Source organism: Clinocottus analis, unplaced genomic scaffold (genome assembly GCF_023055335.1).
Source record: "Clinocottus analis isolate CAN_PGR_092001 unplaced genomic scaffold, fCliAna1.0.p SCAF_5, whole genome shotgun sequence".
NCBI classification, from domain to species: domain Eukaryota; kingdom Metazoa; phylum Chordata; class Actinopteri; order Perciformes; family Cottidae; genus Clinocottus; species Clinocottus analis.
Genome location: NW_027176207.1, coordinates 2562485 through 2586098, shown reverse-complemented (window position 1 = coordinate 2586098; position 23614 = coordinate 2562485). Strand labels below are relative to the sequence as shown.

The 23614-nt window shown below is 45.8% G+C and overlaps 1 protein-coding gene across 1 annotated transcript in view; it reads right to left on the bottom strand.

The window, feature by feature from the left end:
* The window catches only part of med13a (mediator complex subunit 13a), a 69984-nt gene extending 47754 nt beyond the window's left edge, over window positions 1-22230 (bottom strand). The window contains exons 1-3 of the mRNA XM_068600309.1: window positions 21622-22230; window positions 14230-14464; window positions 3236-3404 (exon numbers count right to left, since the gene is read on the bottom strand). Coding sequence (XP_068456410.1) covers window positions 3236-3404; window positions 14230-14464; window positions 21622-21687 — 470 coding nt within the window. The 5' untranslated portion in view covers window positions 21688-22230. The remainder of the gene's footprint in view (window positions 1-3235; window positions 3405-14229; window positions 14465-21621) is intronic.
* Window positions 22231-23614: the final 1384 nt, after the last annotated feature.

Sequence of the window (23614 nt, the reverse complement as noted above, 5' to 3'; positions counted from 1 at the left end):
AGTGATGAGTGTGCCACAATGGTGCATTCATGAACAACCGCAGGGACAAAAACAGGAATCTGCAACCGTTTCGGTTATGTCCTCAGGCCTGCAACTAACGATGATTCCTCCAGTTAATGATTGGATTGCTCTCATTTAATTTATTGATATAGTTAAGTTGTGAAGGTATTAATGGTCATCAAATTCACCTAAAGCTCAAGGTGATGTCATCAAGTTTTGTCTAAGCAACTGTTCAAAATATGGAAAAATGTGATTTACTACAATGTCGTACATAAGATAATTGACTAATCCATCAAGACTCTGCCCTAAACTAACATGCTTGATGTTGCACATAAACCACCATTTAACTACTTATTGAACACTTTTTGTTATTGTTACCATACAAGCAATGCTCAACAAATATATTTTAGTATATTATATATTTATTTGGAGGTCTTGTGTCGATTTCCCTTGCAGTTCATCCATTTGCGCTCGAGACAAAGAGCCAATACTAACGAGTGCCTGACCTTCATTTGCATAAAAGGTGAGAACAAGATGCTTTTTAAAGGAGACCGATGAGGTGATGGCGAACTAATCCGTTCAACGTGTGCTTCTGTGTTAAGGGAGGAAGGAGAAGTATCCCAGAACGAACAGGCGTGTGACTCGATGCACGGCTGAGTTCACTGGACAATAAGAGCGGGAATTCCCTGGAAACGCTCAACGGCGTTGCCCCCCCCCCCCCCCCCCTCCTGGTGGAATCCACAAGTCATTGAGACAGATGCGAGATCTGAGCGCCGACATTAAAAGTGAACACGAAGTCCTCGAAGGCAGCACTAGCACTGGTGGGACGAACGAGAGCGCCTTCGCGTTGACAAAACGCATGAGAAAAAGAGGAGCTCTGCGTCATAGCGTTACTCGAGTGGTTTATAAATCACAACTGCCACCGCCCCACATCAATAACAACTCAGGAAATGTTTCACTGTGAAAAAATAAATTTCCGTCACAGTTTTTGTGTGGCTTTGTTTTGTCGAAATCCCAGCGTGGCTGGAGCGCGCAGAGCACACCAAAGGGGAGAGGAGAAAAAAAAACATCCTTGACGACAACTAAGATTCAGGGTGGTTGCACCACTATTTATAACCTGCCCAGTCTGCTCTGTGACAGCAGAGGGGGATGAAGGGAAGGAGGGAGGGGTGAGAGAGCGAGACACACACACACACACACACACACACACACACACACACACACACACACACACACACACACACACACACACACACACACACACACACACACACACACACACACAAAGTGGCCTGTGAATACCGGTGCAGAGGAAAAGACCATTGTTTTTTTTGCCCCTTGACTGGAGCCCTCTGTGATCAGCGTTGTGGTTTAAGAGGCAACAAAAACAAACATGAATATCACTTAAAAAGAGACGTAGCTTGCTCTTCAGTATTATTTCGTCTGAGCGTTTGTCTGTTATTCTGCCAGTCAAGTGGAAATCTATCACAATTGTCCCGACAGGTGAGAGTCCTTGTCGATGAACGCAGAGCCTACAAAAAAAAAAAAAAGAGTCTGCGTTAACGCCGGCAACTCTGATCTGCCGCCTCTCATCGGGGTGACGATAGAGACGAGCTGACAGCAGAGAGCAAGAGTTCTGGCCATTTCTATCCAGCCCGCAAACAAACAAACACACACACACACACGCATATGTGCGTATGGGCGAGCGTGTGTGTGTGTGTGCAGAGAGAAGACCATGTCGCCGTGAGGCCCCTATGGTCATCTGACCGGGAAAACTGGCAACAACTCTAAAAACAATAACTCCGACACACACACATGCACACACACACACACACACACACACACACACACACACACACACACACACTGTGAGCCTCTCTTACAATTTAGAAGCTTCCGTCAGCTTCCTCATCTGCAGGTGCTACACATACGAGCACAGGATCGTCACGCCTCTCACTTCCAGTTGCAGTTTTTTTTGGGGGTTCAAAACCAGATGGGCCACCAAACAATAGCAAGGTGTTAAATGTGCAGCCGGGGGGAGGAAGTGAGGTTCAAAACGGCTACGGTCATTTTCTCCTCAGTACCCGTCTCTTATCAATGAGCCCAAACACCGAGGGAGAAATCCAGCTCGGCGGATAGAGCGGAGGAGGTGGAGGAACGTCTCCGTGGAGTCGGACAGGTACTCGCATCACAACTATAATGGAGTGCACAATGCAGGGAAGTCCTGAGCTTATCCGCTGATCAATCCGGGCGTTTTCTGGATGCATCAGTAATGTTGCGTAACGCCTGGTCTGTTTGCCTTTGGTACAGGAGCTGTCAGAAGTGTCTAATTGTGCAGTCCACTTTTAAAAAAAAAAATAGATGTAAAGCAACCTGCGAGCAAGCGAGCGAGGGCACACGAAAATAAAGACACAGCAGCCCGCGGTTTTAACTGAACTAATGATATGGTGATGTGGAAGCAAGCTGTGCCGCTTTGTTTATGAAAACAAGATCACCGTGCTGAGCTACACCTCTAAACTCAAGGCCGCTGGTTGGAAACGCCGTTTGAACTTCCATGTTTCCTTGATGCTGGAGATGAAGAAGCGCCGTAGAGCGGCGCCGTGTTAATTGAAGCCGTTTACTCGCGTTAACACGGCCTCACTCGAGGCTGGAAGTGTCACAGCATTGGCGACACGCAAGAAAATGAACAAAGATATAATATGAATACATATAGAACCAGATTTTGTACAGTAAAAGTTACAGGACTCGATAGATTTAAATCAAAAGAAATAAAATAGACAAAACACTGAATAAACCAGGTTAAATTTGGCAATATAGTGGTTATTTTTTCCACCATGAAATTTTCTAAATATATCGCAATATTATAAATTTCTCCGCCCGCGATAATCATTTAGTAAAAAATCTGACACATAACGGCTCTACTCTGGGCTAAGCATGCATTGTGCAGCTTGAATGTGATCAAATAAAGACTGTCTGGGACTCAAAAGACACTTGAGTCGAGATCAGAGGCACGTAGTACATGATCAGAAAATCCCCGGGACAATATACGCCGTTTAATATCTGCCTCTGTCCAGAGTGTCTGTTGGAACATGTATATTTGGATCAAGCGAGGCCAGTGGGAACAGAACCCTTCGACCCAGGAAGTGAGAGTTCAACAGCCTCCACATAGACACCGTCACGCCAGCATCTGTGGAGGCGGGACAACTGAGAGCAGAACAAAGCGGCGCTGACGTACCTCTCGTTGATGGGCTTCTCGTCCTTCTCGTAGGGCTTGACGAACCACTTGCCGATGCGGACGAAGCTGCGGTTCATGAGGCAGCGCTCCAGCAGGTTGTGGATGGCTTTGAACAGCAGCGTGCGACACTCGTAGGAAAGCCCGTTCTCCCACAGCCCGTCATCCTCGGCTGGAGAGGAAAAGAAGAAGAAGAAGAGAGAGAGACAGACAAATGTGAGTGGATTTGAAAAAGCTTGGAGAAGGTTTTTTTGGTGCCATTTTCACAAACCTAGAAAGACTCTCCGGGGCAAACGATGTCAATCTTGACGGCACAAAAAACTCAATTTACTATTGCAGCGAGAATGGTGCATGGTGCTGCTGGCTGGGGGGGGAAGCGGCGTAGCATAAAACAGCCACCAATAGGGACATCCGATGTTTACCAGACACACTGCCACGTTACACTGCATCATCAATGTCAAGCTTCAAAGTAATACATCTTATTTCGTCACTCGGCTTTTCCTCGTTTAAGTGTTACTCAAAAGTCGACAGCAAACATCAAAATGTTTTAGATGGAGGAACGTTAAATTGCTCCAACTCAAACTCTCCACATTGTGGTTCAAGAGTATTTTTTTTTAGTAGCTGTGAGCTACTAAACACGCAGGTAACTCAGGATGGCATCTTGTGTTTTCACGTGCAGCAGCAAACCCCGGAAGGAGAGTCGCGACCCGATCGCCCGCTGGCCATCCAGCAGACCGGTTAACTCTGGACACCTCGGTACAGAGAGCACACATTTCCTGGAATGCAAAACAGCAAGTCAAATCTAAAGTGACATCTGGGAATCGTATGACCCAAAAAAAAAGAAAGATTGTGCGCAAGCGATAAAAATGCAAACGGGAGGGCACCTGCAGCTGCCTGCTTTCGCGTGGTGGTGGTTTCAGGTGCTTTCTGCCCGGCCGCACGCTGAGTTTTGACACAGAGTTCAGGAGCGTAAAGTTTCACAGTTCAGTAGTGCTCCGGTTTTGTTTCCGGTGCAGCGGGGGAAACCCAATATTTGATTTATTTTACTGTAAATATCTGCGTTCTCATTTGTGAAAACGACACGAACAGAAACATGCAGGAACATTGTATCGTGGCTGAGCCCGCAATGCACGAGTCGCACTTTTTTTTCCTATTGAACTGATTATAGTTACATTTTCTCAATTGTGCGTCTCCCACTGACATTGTTGTGGTTTTAGCGAGTCGCTGCTTAAACCACGGGGGAGTGTTTGATGTAGCTACTTGCAGCAGTCGATTACCCAGAGCGCTAGTCATTGTCCGGGGATGCTCAGATTTATTGGGAAACCATGACGCTTTCAAAAACACGGGAGTGTGATGTGGGATGGCCTTCCCTGGTCGTTCCCGGCCTGTAAAACAACGCGTAAGAGAAGCCAAACCAGCAGGATTTTAGCCAAAAGACAGAGTGACAAACTGCCGACACTCAGGCAGAACTTCCCCTTCTGAGTTTCTGTCGCCCGCCTGCCAAGAGTCAGAGTGTAATTAGACTGCGTGAGGCTCGCAGGACTTCAGCGGTTTGGTTCATGCGACGCATCGAACCGGGACCAAGACGGACACGCCGAACCTGGGAAGCTGGACCGAGCTGTTCAGGAGGAATAAATGTCCCGTTCCCCCCACAGCAGCGTTGCATTCAGACCAGACTTTGAAGTCTAAAGGTTTCCCAAAGGTAGTCCCTCCCTCCCTCCCCACACTGTGGGAAATATAACAAGGAGAAAGACCCACACTTTTGCTCTCGGTTACACACATGCATGAAAGCATCACATGCCCAACAATCGACATTGTGTCATGTTTTTTCCTGCTCTACTTTACATGTTATTAACAGGATGAATCTTATACTCGCATCTCAACTACATAATTGTCTCAAAGACATGTTGGAGGTGAGAGCCTTTCGTTCCTCTTGTGTATAAAATAAAAGGCTCTGATCTCATTAGCGGCCACTGCTCGCATCCTACAGCACTCGACGTCTCCAGCGAACATCTCCAAGTGTCTGAGCACAGACCAAATACATTTATTTAAAAAAAAACGGTGCGTGAGTGTGACCCACCCATCGCGCCGGCTTGGCAGCCACCGGGGGAGGCCCGAGCCAGCCCAGAAGTAAGTCAATCGAAACCTATTCAATTATTAAGTGAGCCCTTGGCTCGCTGTTGTCATACGAAGAAAGATGTGAAGGGTTTTTTTTTTATTATTTGCTATGATAGCGAGGCTATCAAAAGAGGAAATTGCATTGATTTCCTCCCTTAACATAAGAGACAGCGTGAGCCCTGTGCCAGCCTTTGCGGTTGTGGGAGCGCTGGTTTGAGAAGATGCTGAGAGCCGTCGTGTTTTCCTGATTTGGGTGTTCAACTAGCCTTTGTAAAAGATTACATCCGACTAGAAAAGGGAAAACAACCCCGAGGCTAGCTGCCAAGTAAAGAGGTCTGCATGCCCGATAATATTGAGAGCAACAAACTAATTTGTCAGGTTCACAAGCACATACACACACACACACACACACACACACACACACACACACACACACACACACACACACACACACACACATTGTGGGATAAGATCAGGAACACAGAAAAGCAGGGCAGAGGCAGGAAAAAGGAAGGAAAACAACAATTTCCCATAAAATATTTACAGCAAACTGCTGAATAAAAGTGAATCAAGAACAATATGAAGCCAGTCAACTTTCACTCCCTCCCCAAGTTCGCTTCCAGTGATCCGGCAACTGGTCTGGCCATCCTGAGAGCCGTGGCAGGCAAGAGGGAAGAAAAAAAGTCAACAAGTAAAAAGAAAGCAGGACCACTGAGGCCCTGACAGCAGATTAAGAGAAAGGACAGACGGGGGCGGAGGAGTTGTGGGGGGAGAAAACAAAATAGGAATTAGGTCAAACTGCTGTCTGCAAAGACTGATCAGTGTGACTGACAACGTTTGAAAGACAAGAGAAGATGAGGCTCAAATCTGTGGCAGGAGAGACGGCGACCCCGTTTGCACTTTGCAATTAAAGCTTCAGTCCTGCTTCAGCACTCTGTGGATGACGGCTCTTCTGTCAAAGTGGCAGAAATCTCTCCACACCTACTTTTACACTAACTACCATGGCAATCCCATCTGCTTTTCCCTGCCAAGTGACTCTCTCTCTCTCTCTCTCTCTCTCCCTCACTCACTCAGGCGTCTGGTTTACGTCAAGCGCTCCTAAAGGTTCATCATGCAACGCCTGCTGCAACACTACCCTCTTCAGACAGACACAGAGACAAAAAAGTGAATGTTGCAGCCCGGGTCAACGTGGATTCAATGGTAACAACATGACATTCACTTACTATGGTTGGGAATGAAACTTCTTAACGAAAAAAAGTATTTTCTCCAAACAAAACCAAACATTTTGGGCAACTAACACCGCTGCTGACAGACAGGACTTAAGTGTGACGCACCGAAAGATTAAAGATAATCAGCAGATATAGTGAGTTGAAGAGGAGCGTCACTTGATGCGAGCTGTAAAATAACAACAAACATGCAACAACTCATGTGACAGCTGACAAATATTGTCAGTAATCATGAACAGATTTGCTTAAGTCATTGATTAATCGTTTGTCCCGAAATAAATAATAAAAAGTCTATTTAAGCCTGTGCCTGTGCAAAATAAATACTTGAAAAATGAAAATATGTAGCTGTAGAAAGTAGTTTTTCAGCTGCTTTGCTTCTTACATTCAGCATCACTGCAATTTAAAAGATATTTAATCATCACATCATTATTAAAGTGTTGTCTACAACTATAGTGAACACTTCAGATACCCAAGATTGTTGAAAAATATATATATATATATAATCTGTGACCTGAAATTCCAGCTTGATGAGGGCTCTGTGATGGGAGGGTGGGGACGCGTTGTGTGGTGGCCAGAGCACAGGGCGTTAAGATGAGTGGCCTCATTTGGACAAAGATTTATGAGCTCAGCTGATGGCCGGGGCACTTTCATGTCGCTGCCTCCCGTGCGGCACGCCGGGATGAGCTGCCCTTTGATAAGAGCTCGGGCTCCATTGGGAATACTCACACCTACCTCCAGCAAGAAAAGTCCTTTAGACACAAAAACACCTTTCCTATAACGTCTAGAGCCGGTGCAGCTGTGCAGCATCAGTGCTCTGCTTTATCCACGACACAGTCTGGAGGCCACATAAACCAACAACAAAGTTATGTAATTTAGTAAAAGCAAAAAGGGAAATAAATACTTGAACCCCTCCCCCCTAGTTGCTCGTCTGTGTATAAGCAATTAGAGCAGCAGTCGGTCATTAAACAGCAAGATTAATGCCTTGTGATCGACTGAGCTCAGGGGGATTCTACCAAGCCTGGACAGAAGGTTTTTTCTCTCTCCTCTCCTCCACTTCCTCCCTATCTGCAAGGAAAGAAAGAGAGCGAGAGGGAGGGAGAGAACCACTGGTGCTCTGTAAAAAGCTCCATTACTAATTAATGAATATTTCTCCAGCAAGAGAGGGGGAAAAGAGGGGCGGGCGCCTGCACCCATGGGCCAGAGCGCCACGCGCGGTGGGGTCCCCTGCGCCGCGCCGGTCAATGGAGATCTATCGGAGAGCGAGCTGGAGGAAAAGAGGAAAGCGGAGGGTGGTTCACAGGAAGGAGATTAGCCCTGGAAAATTGATCCCTAAGCACAAAAGCCATCGGCCTCCTCTACTTTTTTTTCCTCTCTCTCTCTTTCTCTCCTCAGGGCTGCTCTGGGTTTATCTATTCATCATTCTCGCCGTCGCACACTGAAGTTTAGAACCATCTTTGAAGTGTAAAAATACGAGCGAGAAAGCGCCACAAATCCTAAGCCAAGGTTAACCATGTGTATCACTGACTAATTATCTTTGATAGACATCCATGGCCTCTCTGTGACCGCCAACACCGCCGCCAACAAACCTTCGCCAAGACAACCGAGTGATCAAGAAGTATAGGAAACGACAATTTGTTCTGAGAAAAGAACTAAAAGAGAAAAGAACTACTTTCACGGTATTAATGGGATCTTTAAATGTCATTCCAGAAAAGCAGTGTTTCCCGCCCCCAATTAAGTGTTATAAGTCAGTTTCTAATTGCTTTCAGCCGTAGCCAGGATTTCACGGCGCAGACACTTTGCGGTGCAGTGTTTAAAAACGTGGAGATTTCAAAAAATTCACTTTGACTCTTTCCGGCTGCCCAAGTCAGTAATATTTGAGGATTGTAAAAAAAAAAAAAGAGTGAGCGGCGTCTCTCCTTTCTGAATCCTTGCCCGGGGCATCCACATGGCTGCAGCGTTACTGTGGGCCTTACATCACCGTGGGACTGGCTCTGTATCGCACTCCTTTTCGTGTGTGTCATCGCTGCTGCCGCTATCCAAGAGAGCAGAAAAATACTCTTAGGGACTTTAAAAAAACCCCACAAAAAACGGGATTGCGAGGGCAGAGTCAGACAACCACATAACTTGGTGGCTTGACATTTTGCTGTCAGAATATGGCCCTGTAATAGACAAATATGAGCTTACATCTTCACACTGTCGAGTCATAAAGACTACCGCTCACACGGCACAGGCAGGTTTATCAATGCAGACAAGTGACTATAACTGATGGGCTCGTGAAAACAAGCAGCGGGAAAACTTCAGGAGTTATTGAATTGGATTCAAAAAGCCACAGCTGTTTAACGAGGATTACCAGGGAGGGATGAGTGAAGTATGTGCACCAGATCAGCATGAGACACGACCACTAATCAGCCTGATGAGTCATTTTAGATGGGTACTCGCAGAACTTTAAATCAATCGCAGCTTGGGACGAACCGATTGAATTTCTACATGCATTTTTGATGTTCTGTCACATAAACTCGGCAGCAGTTTCATCCGTATTTTAGGTTCAGAGGCCGTTGTCTGCTGTGTTGTTGGCTACGAGAAGGCAGGAGTATGATGATTGTGTGGTGAGCACGCTCCCCGGTGATCAATGAAAGCTTCAGCCGCGACAGGCGTGAAGCTCAGAGCTTTTAGGAAGCGCCAAAACGTTGGTACATTCAACAATACATTTTTTTTTTTTTAATCCTCATTAGACGGGCTACTTTAAAAAGGGGAAGCAACATGACGATATCATAGAAGGCGTTAAAAGGTCTGTGAGGAAACAGTGAGCCTCAAACTACCAATTTACAGTTTAAAATGGGCTGGAAGACTTTTGTATTTCCTGCCATTGACCAATTATTAATGTCTACATACCTAAAATCAGTACGATGACAGTGAGGATTAAGATAATGAGGAGAAGTTAAGTTAATTCTTTGACATAAGGTTTATTCGACAAATAAGTTAATTGAAAACTAATAAAAAGCTAGATAAGATGCGACATTACGTTCCACCTCAAATGTTCTAATTAAACAATACTTTAATCATCATTGGGGCTTGTTTGAACATTGCAGTGACGTACAAACTACTTGTCTTGAGGGCCAATAGCGTGGTTTCACCCATGCAATGTTTTTTTTTAAGTGAAAAACAGTCTTTCACCACTCTGGCATACCGTTGCAGGCAACTTAATTCAGAGGTGTTGTAATAAAGAGCAGGCATAATGTCCACAGATGTTTTGGTATTTGAAAGCCATGGAAATTTGTTGTCGACAAAGATCTGTATTCTGCGGCTAGTGCTTCAAACGAAGGACGGCTCACAGGTTTGAGGGCAGTTGGTTGATTTTGAAGTTTGCGAGCTGCTCACAGAAGACAGGAGTCCAACTCGTAGAAACAGAGATACCTTCAGCCAACAGGGCCCTCGCAGACTACTGAAATATGCCCTTTGGAACTGGATATTCAGCCCCGAGGTGCATAGCAGAGTTGTTTTGATTTCAGTGTCGTTTAAAAAAAAAAAAAAAAAAAAAAGGCACAGAGGAGAGTGCTAAAACAAGACTAGAAAAGAAAACACAATGAACTGGGCAAAAGCTAGAAAACAAATTCCAGGAATTACTGCATACCAGCAAAAAAAAAAAAACTATTGTCAGAAGATAATTGCGCAAAACGAGCTCACGGAGGTGGATCCCAAAACAAAGCGTTCATCCACTGGTGGAGGAGCCAGACAATTTAAATGGTGCTTCCATCCCCCCACTGTTTTCTCTGTCTGTCGTCCTCTGGAGAGCCGGCGCGACACCCGCTGATGAATAGATGGGCGAGCTCCAGGGAGCGCGGTGGAGATGGCTCGCTGATAACCTGCGCTGGACAAGCACACGACCAGCTCTCCCACCTTTCAACCTTCCCCCATTAGCAAACCAATAAGCCGCCGGCCTTGCTGCTCAAGGAGAAGAGCAATTTGCATGGATAGATGTTTTGCTCACTTACACGCGAGAGACACCGAAATGACTTCCATCAAAACAGACGTTCTCCTATATATCTGTGTTCTTTTGGATCGTTTCCCCTTTGACTTCATTAGAAAAGGTAAAGGACAACTGCAGCGTGGAGCCCATCACTGTAGAGGCAGCAGAGGGAAAGGTGAACCAGGAGAGGCCCGAGAGGGGAAACGTGGAACCAGACTGTCGGCGAGACTCGTACGGGGAAGAGTCCGAAATGTACGACCGAGCAATTAGCCTCACGGACCGACATCCATTCCTTATTTCTAACCTCGAAACAAAAAAGAGAGAAAGGCAGCCGTTAGTGTCTTGGTTCGAAAACCTCCGGTCAGGAGATTCCCCCGGCTTCTGAGGGGAGATGAAGATGAAGAGCGCGCGGCATTTGCATAAGAATGCATGCCTATACTCAACCGGTGGGAGGGGAGGGGAGGCAAGCCGTTTAATTCAGCAGCTCACTTGTTGGGAATCATTTCTGTGCACGGCCAGGGGAAGATTAGAATTGGTTTTACGCGAGCAAGGCGGGTTGTCCAACAGTGTAGAGGGTGGGGGATGAGAGGGGGGGGCTTGGTGGTTACCCTTACCCTTCCTTCAATAGTGATTAAGCGTCCGACATTAAAAGATCCCTCAAGTTGTTCCGCCCTTCACTACTCTCATCTCTCCCGCTCACTCCCTTCTCCCTCGTCTCCCTGGAGAGAAGGGATTACTGGCACGCCGGTATACAGAAATGGCACTTGCTCAAAATTAAAAGACTTTCACAGGCCACTAATCTAATGAGGGTGGAAGGGGGGATGAGTAAGCGCCATTCCAGCTTGCCGAAATGAAAGGAAAAAGAGCGGATTTTCATGTTTACCGCCAACATTGCCATAAGACTAAAAAAAAGGGGCTGGAAACGCAAAAAAAAAAAATGAAAAAAGTGTTTTAATCCCAAGCAGTCTTGGACAAAAGGCAGGAAGAAAAATACATCGAATACAGTCAAGGCCAACAACGGTTGTGACATTTTGGTTGAGCGCGCAGGTTGGGCTGGTCCCGCCATTGTTTGCATGGCCAACGCTCGCTGGTATACAAACACAATAGACTGTCAGATTGCACTCCACCTCTTGTTTTTGCTTTTTTTTCCCCCCTCAGGGAAAAGAGTTCCACAACTTTTTGACGGCTGTACTCGTCTTTGCAGGTTTCATCTGTGTGTACGGTGGCATCACAGCACACAGCACACCTCACAGTGCTGCAGCCAAAGCTTGAACGCCTTTTTCTGCGGAAAGTACTGAACCGAGCGCGCTCCACGCAATAGCTTGCAGCCCCTCACTCCCAAAAAAAAAAAACGCACACCCGTCCGCTCACAAAGCTCCGTTTAAATACGGGAGGATAGCGGCTCATATTTTTCAGACGGTCTCTCCTGGAAAGGGATTCGTAGTGTTGTTCTCGGTGAGAAGTGACAGAAAAAGGAGCGTGCAAAGAATAAACTGGAGAGCTAGCGAGGGGAGTTCAAACCCTGGCTCCTTTCTCTCGTCGGCATAGCCGGCCAATCACGGCGCGAAGTGGGTGTGAATGTCAAGATTGACAGTTTGGGAAAGCTACAGAAATTGACAGGCAGAGGGTTTCAATGAGCTTTTTAGTCGTCCAACAAGCAGCTCTGAGCAACAGTCGCGTCTTAAAGGGGCTCTGGGAGAGGAGAGCAGCATCCCCTCCCCAGAGGACGGGTGCACATACACAAGTATAACCATCCAGACAGCGGTCCTGACATTCCTCCATCCCGGTCTCAGATGTGTTGTCGGGTCAGGACGCACCATCCTGAACAGACTTGATGGGCAGCTGCAAAGCGGAGGTCGGAGGGAGGAAAACAAAGCCCTCCGGCTGTCTTTACATCCATCCAGAGAGGCTGCTCTGCTTCATTTCACCCACAAAGCAACACAGCAGCTAAACACAAACACACACACAGCAGCTACAGGAGGGGAAAATGGCTCAAGAAGTAGGAGGAAGACGCCTAGAGAGAGAGCGAAGGGAGTCGCAGCTTCCAAAACAGGAAGCATGGATAATACCGCCCATCTGGGAACCATTCGCACCGAGACACTGTTGAGTCAGGGTGCAAAACACTTGACAAACATGGGGGGGGGGGGGGATGTGGAAAAAGGCTCATCAGGTGCTCGGGGTGCATGTCCCTGCGTCCACGTCAGCCTCAAGAGGAATCGATGTGCTCTCGATGTGGCGTGTTCTAATACAAATTCAAACAGCACCTCATCAAAAAACAAGACCTGCCAAAACATGATTCATCTTTTTGTTTTCATATAGCTGGAAGGGGCAAAACGCGACCGAGATTTCCTGGTCAATATTCAATTATGCAATTTTCAATCTCCGCGTAAACAATATCACGTTTAATCTCCCCCCCAAAGCCGGGCTGAGAACACGGCAGTGACTCCACCAACTTCCAAATATAGATTCCCCATACCACCCTCTCCCACTTGAAATGTAGCGCACTCTATTAGCGGCCCTGAGCCAGATGCTTCAGGTAATTACCAGCACCCGTTAGGGCTGAGTGAGCAGACCATCGTAGCCTTCGGTTCCCCCCTTCTGAGTCCACTTCAGGCACAATGTCCCGTAATGAAGGAGGTTCACAGACGGGCATTGCTTGGCTCAGACTCCAAAGTTCAATTTACATGGCAGAGAGCATGAATAAAGATGGCCTTTCCCATCTTCCACTGCTAAATGTTACTGAAGTGGGGGAAAGTGAAAGGGGGGAGGGTGGATGCATCTGCCTCGTTTCTGCATGGCGGCTCCTGCACGCTGCGTTTCTCATTGAAGGTATATAAACCGCACTGAGCCCGGCATTCCATACCTTCTTCCTTTTTTGAGGAATTCCCTCATTTGACTATAATCTCCTTGTTTTTCTTGGTCGAAATAAAATGCAAGGTGTTGCCCCATCTGCTGTCAGGCAGCAGTGATTTAGATATGATAAGGAACTCCAACACACATGACAAGACAGGTGTTGGCACTACCAGGCTGGCTGGCTAGCTCATCAGTCAGTTGAGGGGGGGTTGGTATCAGATTACACAGATTTGAACACTTCCCTAAGGCTCTCACTTACAGGGTAGAACCTGTATCATTTTTCAACGTACGACCAATAACGTTTCTTGACAGGGTGATCGATGTCCCGAGTGCTTTTCTTACAAAAATTCCAAGCCCTCCACACTTCCCCGTTATCTTTTACAGCCGTCGCTCTTTTAGCTTTATAACCTTGCATGAATCCAGCAAACAGATGCAACGGTATGAGGAGGTGAAACACGGAACAGCAGTCCTCTCTCTCTCGCTCTCTCTTTTTAAATCACCTAATTTGCCAAAACAACAACACAAGCTTAGTTGGCTGACCACCTGCAAACTGTCATGCAGCAGCAGGATGACGATGACCAGCTACTCCACTAGAAGAACCACCTCTGTGTCAAGGAGCCCTCTCCCTGTTCCCAAGAACTTAGTGTCTTAATACCTACAAGCACCCCGGGTGTTGTTCAGTCCCTGACCTATGACCCCCCTCACCCTCCCTCCCCGCCATGTAGTGTGGAAGTAGCATAAAGCCGACGTACCGGCATGGCTTAATAAAACATGCACCGTTCTTTCCCAAATGACATGTTCTTAATGTGTATATGCCAAGTGTCTTCCCCCACCTGTGAGCTCGTGGTGGATGAGGTCGGCGAAGTTGGGGTCGTCCCCCCACCAGAAGAGCCAAAGCTCCCTCCGCCCCGGCCGCTGACTGCGCCGCCATACGCTTAGCACGTCGGCCTTCAGGCAACGGCTGAAGCTGCATAGGATGGGGTCCTCCTCCGTCACGGGGAAGAGGATGGGTGCGGAGGTGGGACCCTGCCACACGAACCTCTTCCATTTGATCCCTGTTAAGTCAGCCTGCAAGACGAGGAGAGGGGGGAGAGGGGAGAGAGAGAGAGAAAGAGACAGTCAGTGTACAGAGTCGCTGCTTCAGGATCCACTCAGCACCTTGGAGTAAACATGTGCTGAGCACAGTGCAAAGAGTAGGTATTAATCCTCTTTTATGGGGCAGTTCACCCACCAACTACCTCTGACAATAACACACCTGGGCTGTCAGAGCGACGGGGAGAAAAACAGAGCGAACAGGAAAGATTGAAAGATACAAAGTAAATGACAAATAGGAGCCCTTATTGTGTAAGGGGGAGTGCAAAAATAAATAAAATACATTTCCCTTAAAAATATGTCTGTTCCTGCAAAGCACTGTGTACTTGGCTGCCTTCAATATCACGGCGGACAACATGGTCAAAACACAAATAGGAAAGAACTAATGCTGGTAGATGTGGTCTCTCCACCTTAATCCTCATTATTGGTGAGTGCTGGTGGGGTGCTTTGCCTTTCTATAAACGCTGTCTGGCTTTTATAGAGGGAACAAAACACGCAGGAAAAAGCCTCATAAGCAGTAAATCACTGCCGGGGTTATTAAGTGTTAAAGCAGGAACATTACGCTCCGCCGCTAGCTAGCACTGGTGCTAATCATCCAAGCAGCGACAGACAAACCCATGTCTACGTCAACATGTAGAGAGGCGCGTGCACGCGCCTGATGCCTTATGGGTACGCGCCCGTTTCCGCCGGCAATCTCGGCCCTCTATCTATCCCCGTGGATAGTTCAAGTAATCTGTGCAAACGTGGCCGTTTCATTTTTCATGCCGTTTAGCCCTATACCGTTCAGGCTGAGTTGGCAAAACTGTCCCTCTGTACATTCAACCAATTAATCCATTACAATTCAGGGGGATATATCTTAACTCGAGTGCAGAGGCGCTGAGCCCGAACAAGTGATTACCCGTGGTTGTGGCGATGCGGTGGCGTTTCGCCTGGCTACGGATAAGCTGGGAGATTTGAGGCGTTAGTTGTGCTGGTGGTTTGTGGGGGTTGGGGACCGGCCTGGGAATGTCAAAACAGAGCATTGTGTGGCGTCAGCTGGAGCGGAGCTGGATCACGACAACAACAAGTTAGGAAGCAATGAAGATGTAGTGAGCGCACACGCACGGGGGGACAAATCATTAATAAGCCTGATGTTAGACCAGATGACTCAAAGTAATATACTGCAGCAGCATACAAGCTGGTTTATAAAGTCTGCACTGCATTCATCATGGAAAAACAGAAAGCATGCGTTTCATTTGTTCTTCAACACTAATTCAAGGGAACAAGTGAAGGGCAAGCATGCAAGGAGTCATAGCGTTTTCTTCCGTGTATGTCCGGTCACAGTGTTGATGGTAAATGATGTCAATCAACGCATTGAATTCCTCGTTGACCCGAGTTTGCAGCTGCGAAATGTTTTGTTCTCCCTGCATCCAGCGCCGTCATTTGACGCAGCAGTGACGTAGGGGCATGCGAGGAGGAACTACAGGGCCGCAATTACAGTTGGGATTCTAATCTCGGCCTCCGGGCCGTTCAGCCGAATGTATTCGAGCCGGAGCATACAGCCGAAGAAAGGCGGCGCGGGGAAAGGCAGAGGTCGCGGCTGCGTCGGCAAGAGGACACGGCCGGCGGGGGGAACTCTTCGGGGGGCCGCCAGACGCTCAGAGCGATGCATCTCGGTGCATTTAGGCACTGCCGGCACGAGAACTCAGCTTTATAGGTCAATGCAGCACGCACTGAGGAAGTTATTGCTTTTGACACTGATTGGAGATCCGCATATTTCCCTTTCACACAGCAGTTGTCTGGATGCACGGTCAAAACATGAGCTGTGACGAAACACTTCTGAGGAATTCTGGAGCTGCCCCACATGCTGAGGACTCCAAAAAAGGTGCGGACAGCAGAGCTCGGTCTGTGCTGGGCTGCTCCTTTCCTGCTCGAGTGTGAGAAGCACTACAGTGCACCTGCATCTCGCGAGTAAACATCTGTGCACACGATGCAAAGGGAGGGTGGGAATGGCGATAAACTGTGAAACCAGATCGTGAGCAGTCCAGATGTGAACACCCCCCCTCATCCTCTTACTGACAGGGCTCTAGTGGTACAGTGTGTGTTTCTTCATGTTTAGGGCCGTGTTCGTAAGTGCCTTATAGATGTTGTTATGGGCCTCTTCCCCCCGTGCATTTTGGTATCACACTTTATGTGCCGCACACAGCAGAACTGGCTTGCCTTTGAATCAACATTAAGTCGTAACAAACTGCCTTGACACAGAGAGTGAGAGTGAGAGAAAAGAGTTAAGAAGCCACTCGACCTAAACATTTCCTGCTGTATCATCTTCAGTGTGGACGTTATGTTTACAAGAACAAAAGAGTACAGGGCCACGCACTGTGCTCTCTATCTAATCTCCAACCAAATTAAATTTGAGTGCAACAATTAAGCAGTTACAATCTACTGCCATCGTCAATCAAATGAACATTAGCCCAACTGATGACAACTTGGGATAATCCATTAAGTGTGCTATTCAAAGTAAAGATGGGAAAGAAAACAACACATTTGATCCTGTCTCATTTTCCCAGTTGACAAGCAGGTTTAAGTGGAGTAAAAATGAATTCAAGCAAACAAACTGCTCTATGTGCATGTGAACACGAGATGGTTTAATAGTTCAAACAGTCGGCTGACGGAGAAAACACACGCGTGTTGTTATCGGCTACAGTAACTGCGGTACAACTGTACGTAGGTGGCAACTGCCCGCATCCGGTGGGCACAGAAACTTTGACCCACTTCCTCTCTGAGGTTTAGCTGCTGTAGCAGCAGCAGCAGCAGTCACAGCTGGAATACTGATTAATGCCGCCGCCGCCGTTAATGTGTGGATGAAATACAACAGTCTACAAAAGCAGAAGGCTAGACTATTCATCTTACATTACAGTTCCATTCGCCGCCTTTTTCCGGGACTGTTTCTGCCACCATCGGGATGTTTGCATCTATGCTGCAGGTTCCCTGCCAAGTGGGTAATTGAATACCTTGCCTTTAGAATATATGGCAAAATATAAACCTCCATTACAGCAACTGTGGTATGGAGGTGTGTTAAGCAAAAATAAATCCTTAGGAATGAATGGTTTATTGAACGCATTGTGTCTATTATCTGAAATTAGGTAACTAGATTATGATTGAAAGCGTCACATCTAGTACATCTACTGATCACTGCAGGTGCATCTCAAACAGCACAGTTATGACAATTATCTCAAAGAAACATTTAAAATCAACAGTATTCTTTTCGGGGGCTTTAGTGTTGAAATCACAGCGATAATACTGAAGAAAAAGACGGTGCTGCAAACGTTTGTTGCGGTGCGTGGACAATTTATGCGATACATAAAGCTGCAGTGTGGAGCTGAAAAGTGCCCACTGACATTCAGAGGAGTCTTTTTCTCTTCTGCAATGCTCGGATGCCAGAGGAGCACAAAAAGGCCAACGAGATTTACCTCACAATCCCAGAGAGATGCTGAGCTCAATACTGTGCGGATGAGGTGAAAAATTCAAACTCTCTGAAGTTTTCAACAGTGACAACACGGACGTTTGTTTGTGGGGTCTGGGTCGGTTGGTAGTCTTGCCACGTGTACAGTATGACAGCACGTTTGAGAGCAGTGAGAAAATGAGGATGGGAAGCAGCTTGAGAGCTTGCAGAGTTCATATTAATTACTATTATTAACTCAACAAAAAATATCTAAAGACAATTTCAATGAAGCGGGTCTCTGCAAATGTTGTGTTTACACAGGAAATATGCTAAGTATGTGCACTGCTGATTCATAGAGGATGGAACTAATGATGAAGGCTGAAAATGTGTCGATGTAGCCTCCACAAACAGAAACCAAGCGTCCCTTAGTAAGAGACTAAATGTTATCAACTGGACAGAGAGTTGTTACGGTTTTGCAAAACAAAAGACAAATCTGCTTTGTAATTAACTCCAACGCAATTAATCTTCTACAAATTCATCCCAATTAATAAAAAAAATACATTGACTCAGTAGTTGAAAGGTGCAAAAACCTTTGAATTTGACTTTAGAGGTCTTTGAAGAGACTTCTTAAAGAAGCCACCTCTCTAATGCACAGGTGTACAATACAGCAGGCTATATTATTTATGAATTACACTGCATTTTTAATAGCGTTCCAAAACGTCACACTGCTTGTAGTTTGGTGCCCCTGCTCTGTGATTGTGTATCAAACCTGTGGACAACAGAACCAAAATTGACTTCTATCCTCGGATATTTCTGAGCCGAAAGAGACGGACCAGAAAAGCCTTTCTCTTGCTGACTGGACACATCAGTACTCCACTCCTCATCAACAATATCCACGAGGCAGACTGTTCCATCAAGGATAAATGTGTCTTCTGCAGTTGTTCCCTCTGTCGATCCAAAATAAGTGATTGGCAGCAAACGCAGAGACTGCCGCGGACAACGTTCAAGCTTTCCAGGCTTTGTGCACGAGTGAGACTCAAACACATGAAACCTAAGTATGTGAGCAACTGCTTATTGGTCATAAGGAGTTGATCTTTCATATTCCATAGCAAAAAATGCTCCATTAGGCTGGAATTTAAGGCAAAGGCGCTGGATACAGGGAGGAAGTGTGGCTTCCTTTAGGTGACATGTACTTGGAGAAGGAGGAGGGAGGTGGAGGGTGGGTTACGACCCCTGATTCTGCCAGCTGCTCACCTTCCCTCTGGCCACTTAGGGTTCTGGGTCTCAGTAGAGAGCGCTGTGTTCAAACAGCTGCCTTCCTGTCTTTCACGATATAAGACAAGCAACAGGTGAAGCCCCTCAAATCATGCTGCAGACGTTCTTGTACCAAGTCTCTTTTCTTGTCCGTCACCTCTCCCTCAGTTTTAACCCAGTCACTGAGCAAACATAAAAACTAAACAAGTCTGCGTGTGTTTGCATCTTTGGTTAAAGAGGATTCTAATGTAAATGTATACAGAGGCCATTGCGGTAATGATTGCCACATACGATGCAATCAGTCGATCAATTTTTACACAGTGATTTATTTAAAATCTTGGCTGAAATAGATGGAAGCTAAATTTAGAAATGTCAGCGACATAAATCCATAATAATACAGAAACGGACTAAACTGAATTCACACAAAGTTAATTTCCATAAGCTCTCTTAAAATGCAAAAAAAAAAAAAGTATGCAACAAGTTGCATCATACTCCAAAGAAGACTATCCACTGAAAAGCGGAAAAAAAAGAGTCCCACAATGTATTCACATTCTTTCACCATAAAACCACAAAGTGGAGTCTGTTCAGCGGGTGAGTCATAACAGCAGTGGTGTTATGCTTAGTCTCAGTGTGCAGGAAAATGTCAGCCAGACAGGCACAGTACCACAACTACCAGCCTCTACCTCTGCTGTCCACTGTGGCCAACGCTGCCTTCGAGTGCTGTCGTAAACATTGTAATTACGAGTTCAGCACACACAATCAACCCAACTGAGTAGTATTGAGAGAGTGGGGATTTTTCTGCAATAAAATGTTACCTTTAGGGGGCGGACAGCATGGAAGCTGTGTCAATTTGTGGTATGAGCGGTGTAGTATTTCACTACGTTGTTATTATACTACATTACTATTGAGATCCTTATACTCTCACTGCTCACTTAACTTTTAACATGTTTTTTTCTCTATTGTATACACATTAAATCAATCTCGGATCAATGTATTTGGTGGTCTTTTGATTCTGGCACTGTAACGGCAAAGTGGGCCCGTGTCGTTTACTAAACTTTGCATCTACTTTTTTGGAAGGGTGACATTTTAGCAATTGAGAAAACACACCTCCAGCTTCCAACTGCAGGAGCAGGATGTTTAGAGGAGCTCGGGCAGGTAGGCATTACACTCCTCGGCTCTAACCTACAAGTCAAAGTGTGGTTAAGCCTGCTGACAAGCCTATTAACTGCAACAACAAACACATTCCGACCATGTTCTCGGTTGTACAGCCAGAGGAGCTGCACACACAAGCAACACCTTTCCATATGCAGCTGGGAGGAGTGTGGAGTGCACACTGGATGCTCACTGCACTACTTATCTCATAAGTATTTAAGCTAATGTCAACTTATGACTGACTACATGTGATGAAAAGACAGAGAAAGGTGGATACACACTACACACCTCTATAGAATAGAGAGTGTAGACAGTGCAGTGTATAAGTAGTTACCTAGATGTTTTGTAATGTCCAGGAATGCATGCCACAGATTATATAATCCGCCTGGGGGCCGTGCCCTAGTTGGTGTGAATACTAGAAAATGAAGTCCAAGGAGATTAAGCCCTCGCTGACAAACAAGATGATGAGATATTACATCAATAATTAATGTTTGCAAACCAATACTGTTGCCTCGAAAGATCGTGTTGCATGCTTGTTGCAGCAACAACAACAACATCATCAACAGAAAGAGCTTTCTGGACAAAGCGTAAGGGGCGTGCTTTTATCAAACAAGGTGTGCAAGTTAGGCATCGACACTTGTCTCTCTAGGAGTTGTCAGTGTTGTGCAAAGAAACAACAACAAAAGCAGACAGTATCTCACAGCTAACGCTGCGAGGTTTCCCGGTCTCAGCGACACAACTACAGCGCACGGGGTGTTTGCTTTGCGGGTCAACGCTTGATAAAAACATAGTGAAAATGCAACGTGAACGAGATAGCAAGTTAATAATAAACAAGGTGTTGAGGGTTAGGGGGGGAAAGTGCTACAACAAGTTACTAGTTTGGGAAACAGTCGGTCTTTTTGGCAGTAAAACGCAACAACACGTTTAATTGTCCGCGCCGAACCGGCGATATGTTGACGTTTTCTACCCAGAGAAATGAAGTAAATGAAGCTCCACGAGCGACTGGCGTTAACCTTGAATGTTTAGTTTTACGAATAGAAAGAAGAAAAAATGAATGGAAATGTGTCAGAAAGAAGAGTGTGACAGACAGACCGTTACAACGAGGTGGAGTGACAAAGTGTGGAAACACGGCAACACGGCAACGTGAGCGAACTGGGATGCCTTGTTGCCCTGAAATGATGTCAGCTCGACAGGGCCGTAAGCCTAGCTAAGCTCCTATCAACTGATGCCCGTGTGGCTAACGTTAGCTTAGCCCCCGTTCAGCTAGTTAAAAATGGCTGCTTTCCTTTAGTTTTAAATCTCTTACCAGACAGAATAGATTGGAATGGCAATCCTCCAAGCTGGCCCCGTTTGGTACATAACAAGAACTCATCCTTCTTCACTGCGAGATCCAACTCTCCATCGTTTCACTTTTCCGGGTAATAAAAGAACAATTGGCGAATTGGTGTTTTCAAAAGATGTTCAGGCTTAATCAACGAGAAATATTTTTTGGAACATTTGGCTGGAGGATAGTTAATTCAACAACCTTCCGATTGCAGTTCCCCCCGCCGGAGCTAAAAGCGCATAAAAGAGACCGTGTGGGCTTCACGTCGCCATCTCAAAAGCACACAGCAAAAAACTAATTAAAGGCAGGGGGAAATGTTCATAAAACAAAAAGAAAAGGAGAGCAAAGAAGCAACTCTCCCCCTCCCCCTTAGCCCTAAAACGGTCTCTGCTTAAAAAAATAAAGACGTCCTGTCTTACTCCTCCATCGCAAAAACGCGTCTAAAAACGAAACACATCCTGTAAAAACCTCTGGAAATGTGGCATCGGCCTATATTTTAACGATTATTTCGGTCATAATTTCTGCCTCGGTTCCTGTTGGTTTCCATTTGAATTCATGGATTCCTTTCTTTAATGGCGGCCACAGGGACAACTCTGCCTTCCACAGCCTATTGGCTCATTCGTGGTCAAAGCGTTGTCAAGCCGACCGAAGACAGATAGACACACGTCAGAGAGTAGCCAACACTTCCGGGAAAGTAAAAGTAGGGGATTGTTTTGTTTAATATTACGGGTAATATTACGATTATTGCTGTAGTTTAACCTGACGTTGTTGAATATATTTAGTGACTAAATACTATATTTTATTTTCTTTCACTACTTTACGTCATAAAAAGTTGCCGTTAGGTGCGAAACAAACTGCGCGCGTTTTATTTTGACAGTCCTGACAGCAGGTTCCGTGTTTCAGTGCGGCTGACTTGACACTGTCGTGGTCATGAGGGCTGTAATAACACAAGACTGATAGGTATTGCCGCTAGGCCAGCGCAAGTGGCGCTACTGAGCAACAGATTTTGTTACCAATGATCAAACCACATAAACTTGCTCACTTACACAGTGCACCACCTAGCGCATGTGATGTTGCACTTGCAATTGAAATGTGCAACCGAGATGCATTGACGCGCCCTTCGTTTTGTTGGATTTCAGTCAAATACATTCACTTGACCCCAATTCCCACGAGTGCGGCTGGAGTGAGATAAAAAAAAAAGAACCATTGAAATCAAACATGTATTAGGTGCAGAAATGCAGGAATAAAACGAATGCATATTATTTAAGACAAATGCAGGCAGTAATTGACTCAAGAGGACAAACAGAGTTCAACATATGCATAAAATGTGTTTCCTGACACGTCGACAGAAAAAGACGCATGAGTGTTTTTCAAAGCCTTGCAATAAAAAACTCTACATCAAATACAGAAAACTGTGAATAAAATGAGTGAGTAACGATATGAAATTGACAAATATACAGTACATGTGAACGTTTCAATAAGTGCCACAACAGCTTTTCAGTGACACGGTTTTACCTCACTACGTCCAAAACACACACACCTCCTTATTTAAATGAAGAAAAATTAAAACTAAAATGTTAGTTTTTTTTCTTCAGATTACAACTCAGCCATACTTTTTGTGTAACTTTTATGCACAAAAGAAATCAATCAAAGGTATTGGTCACCTTTCTTTATGATCGTACGAAAGTACACGGATATAAAACTTCATTAATAAATACAAGGCAACATGTCTGTACTTTCATGGCCATGTTTACGGTTGTTTACGCCGTTAACGGGTTTATTACGCTGCGCAGGTTACGCTGCGCATGCGCGACTCGACGATTCTTGTTAAAATCCTCCATGAGATCTCTATGAGGTCTTTTAACTACTGTTGCGTATCAAATCTACAGTTTATAAATATCTGTTTTGCACAAGTTGAACGTTACTGCTATCTTGAAAATATCAGGTGCAAAACAGGTTATTTGCAGCCACAATA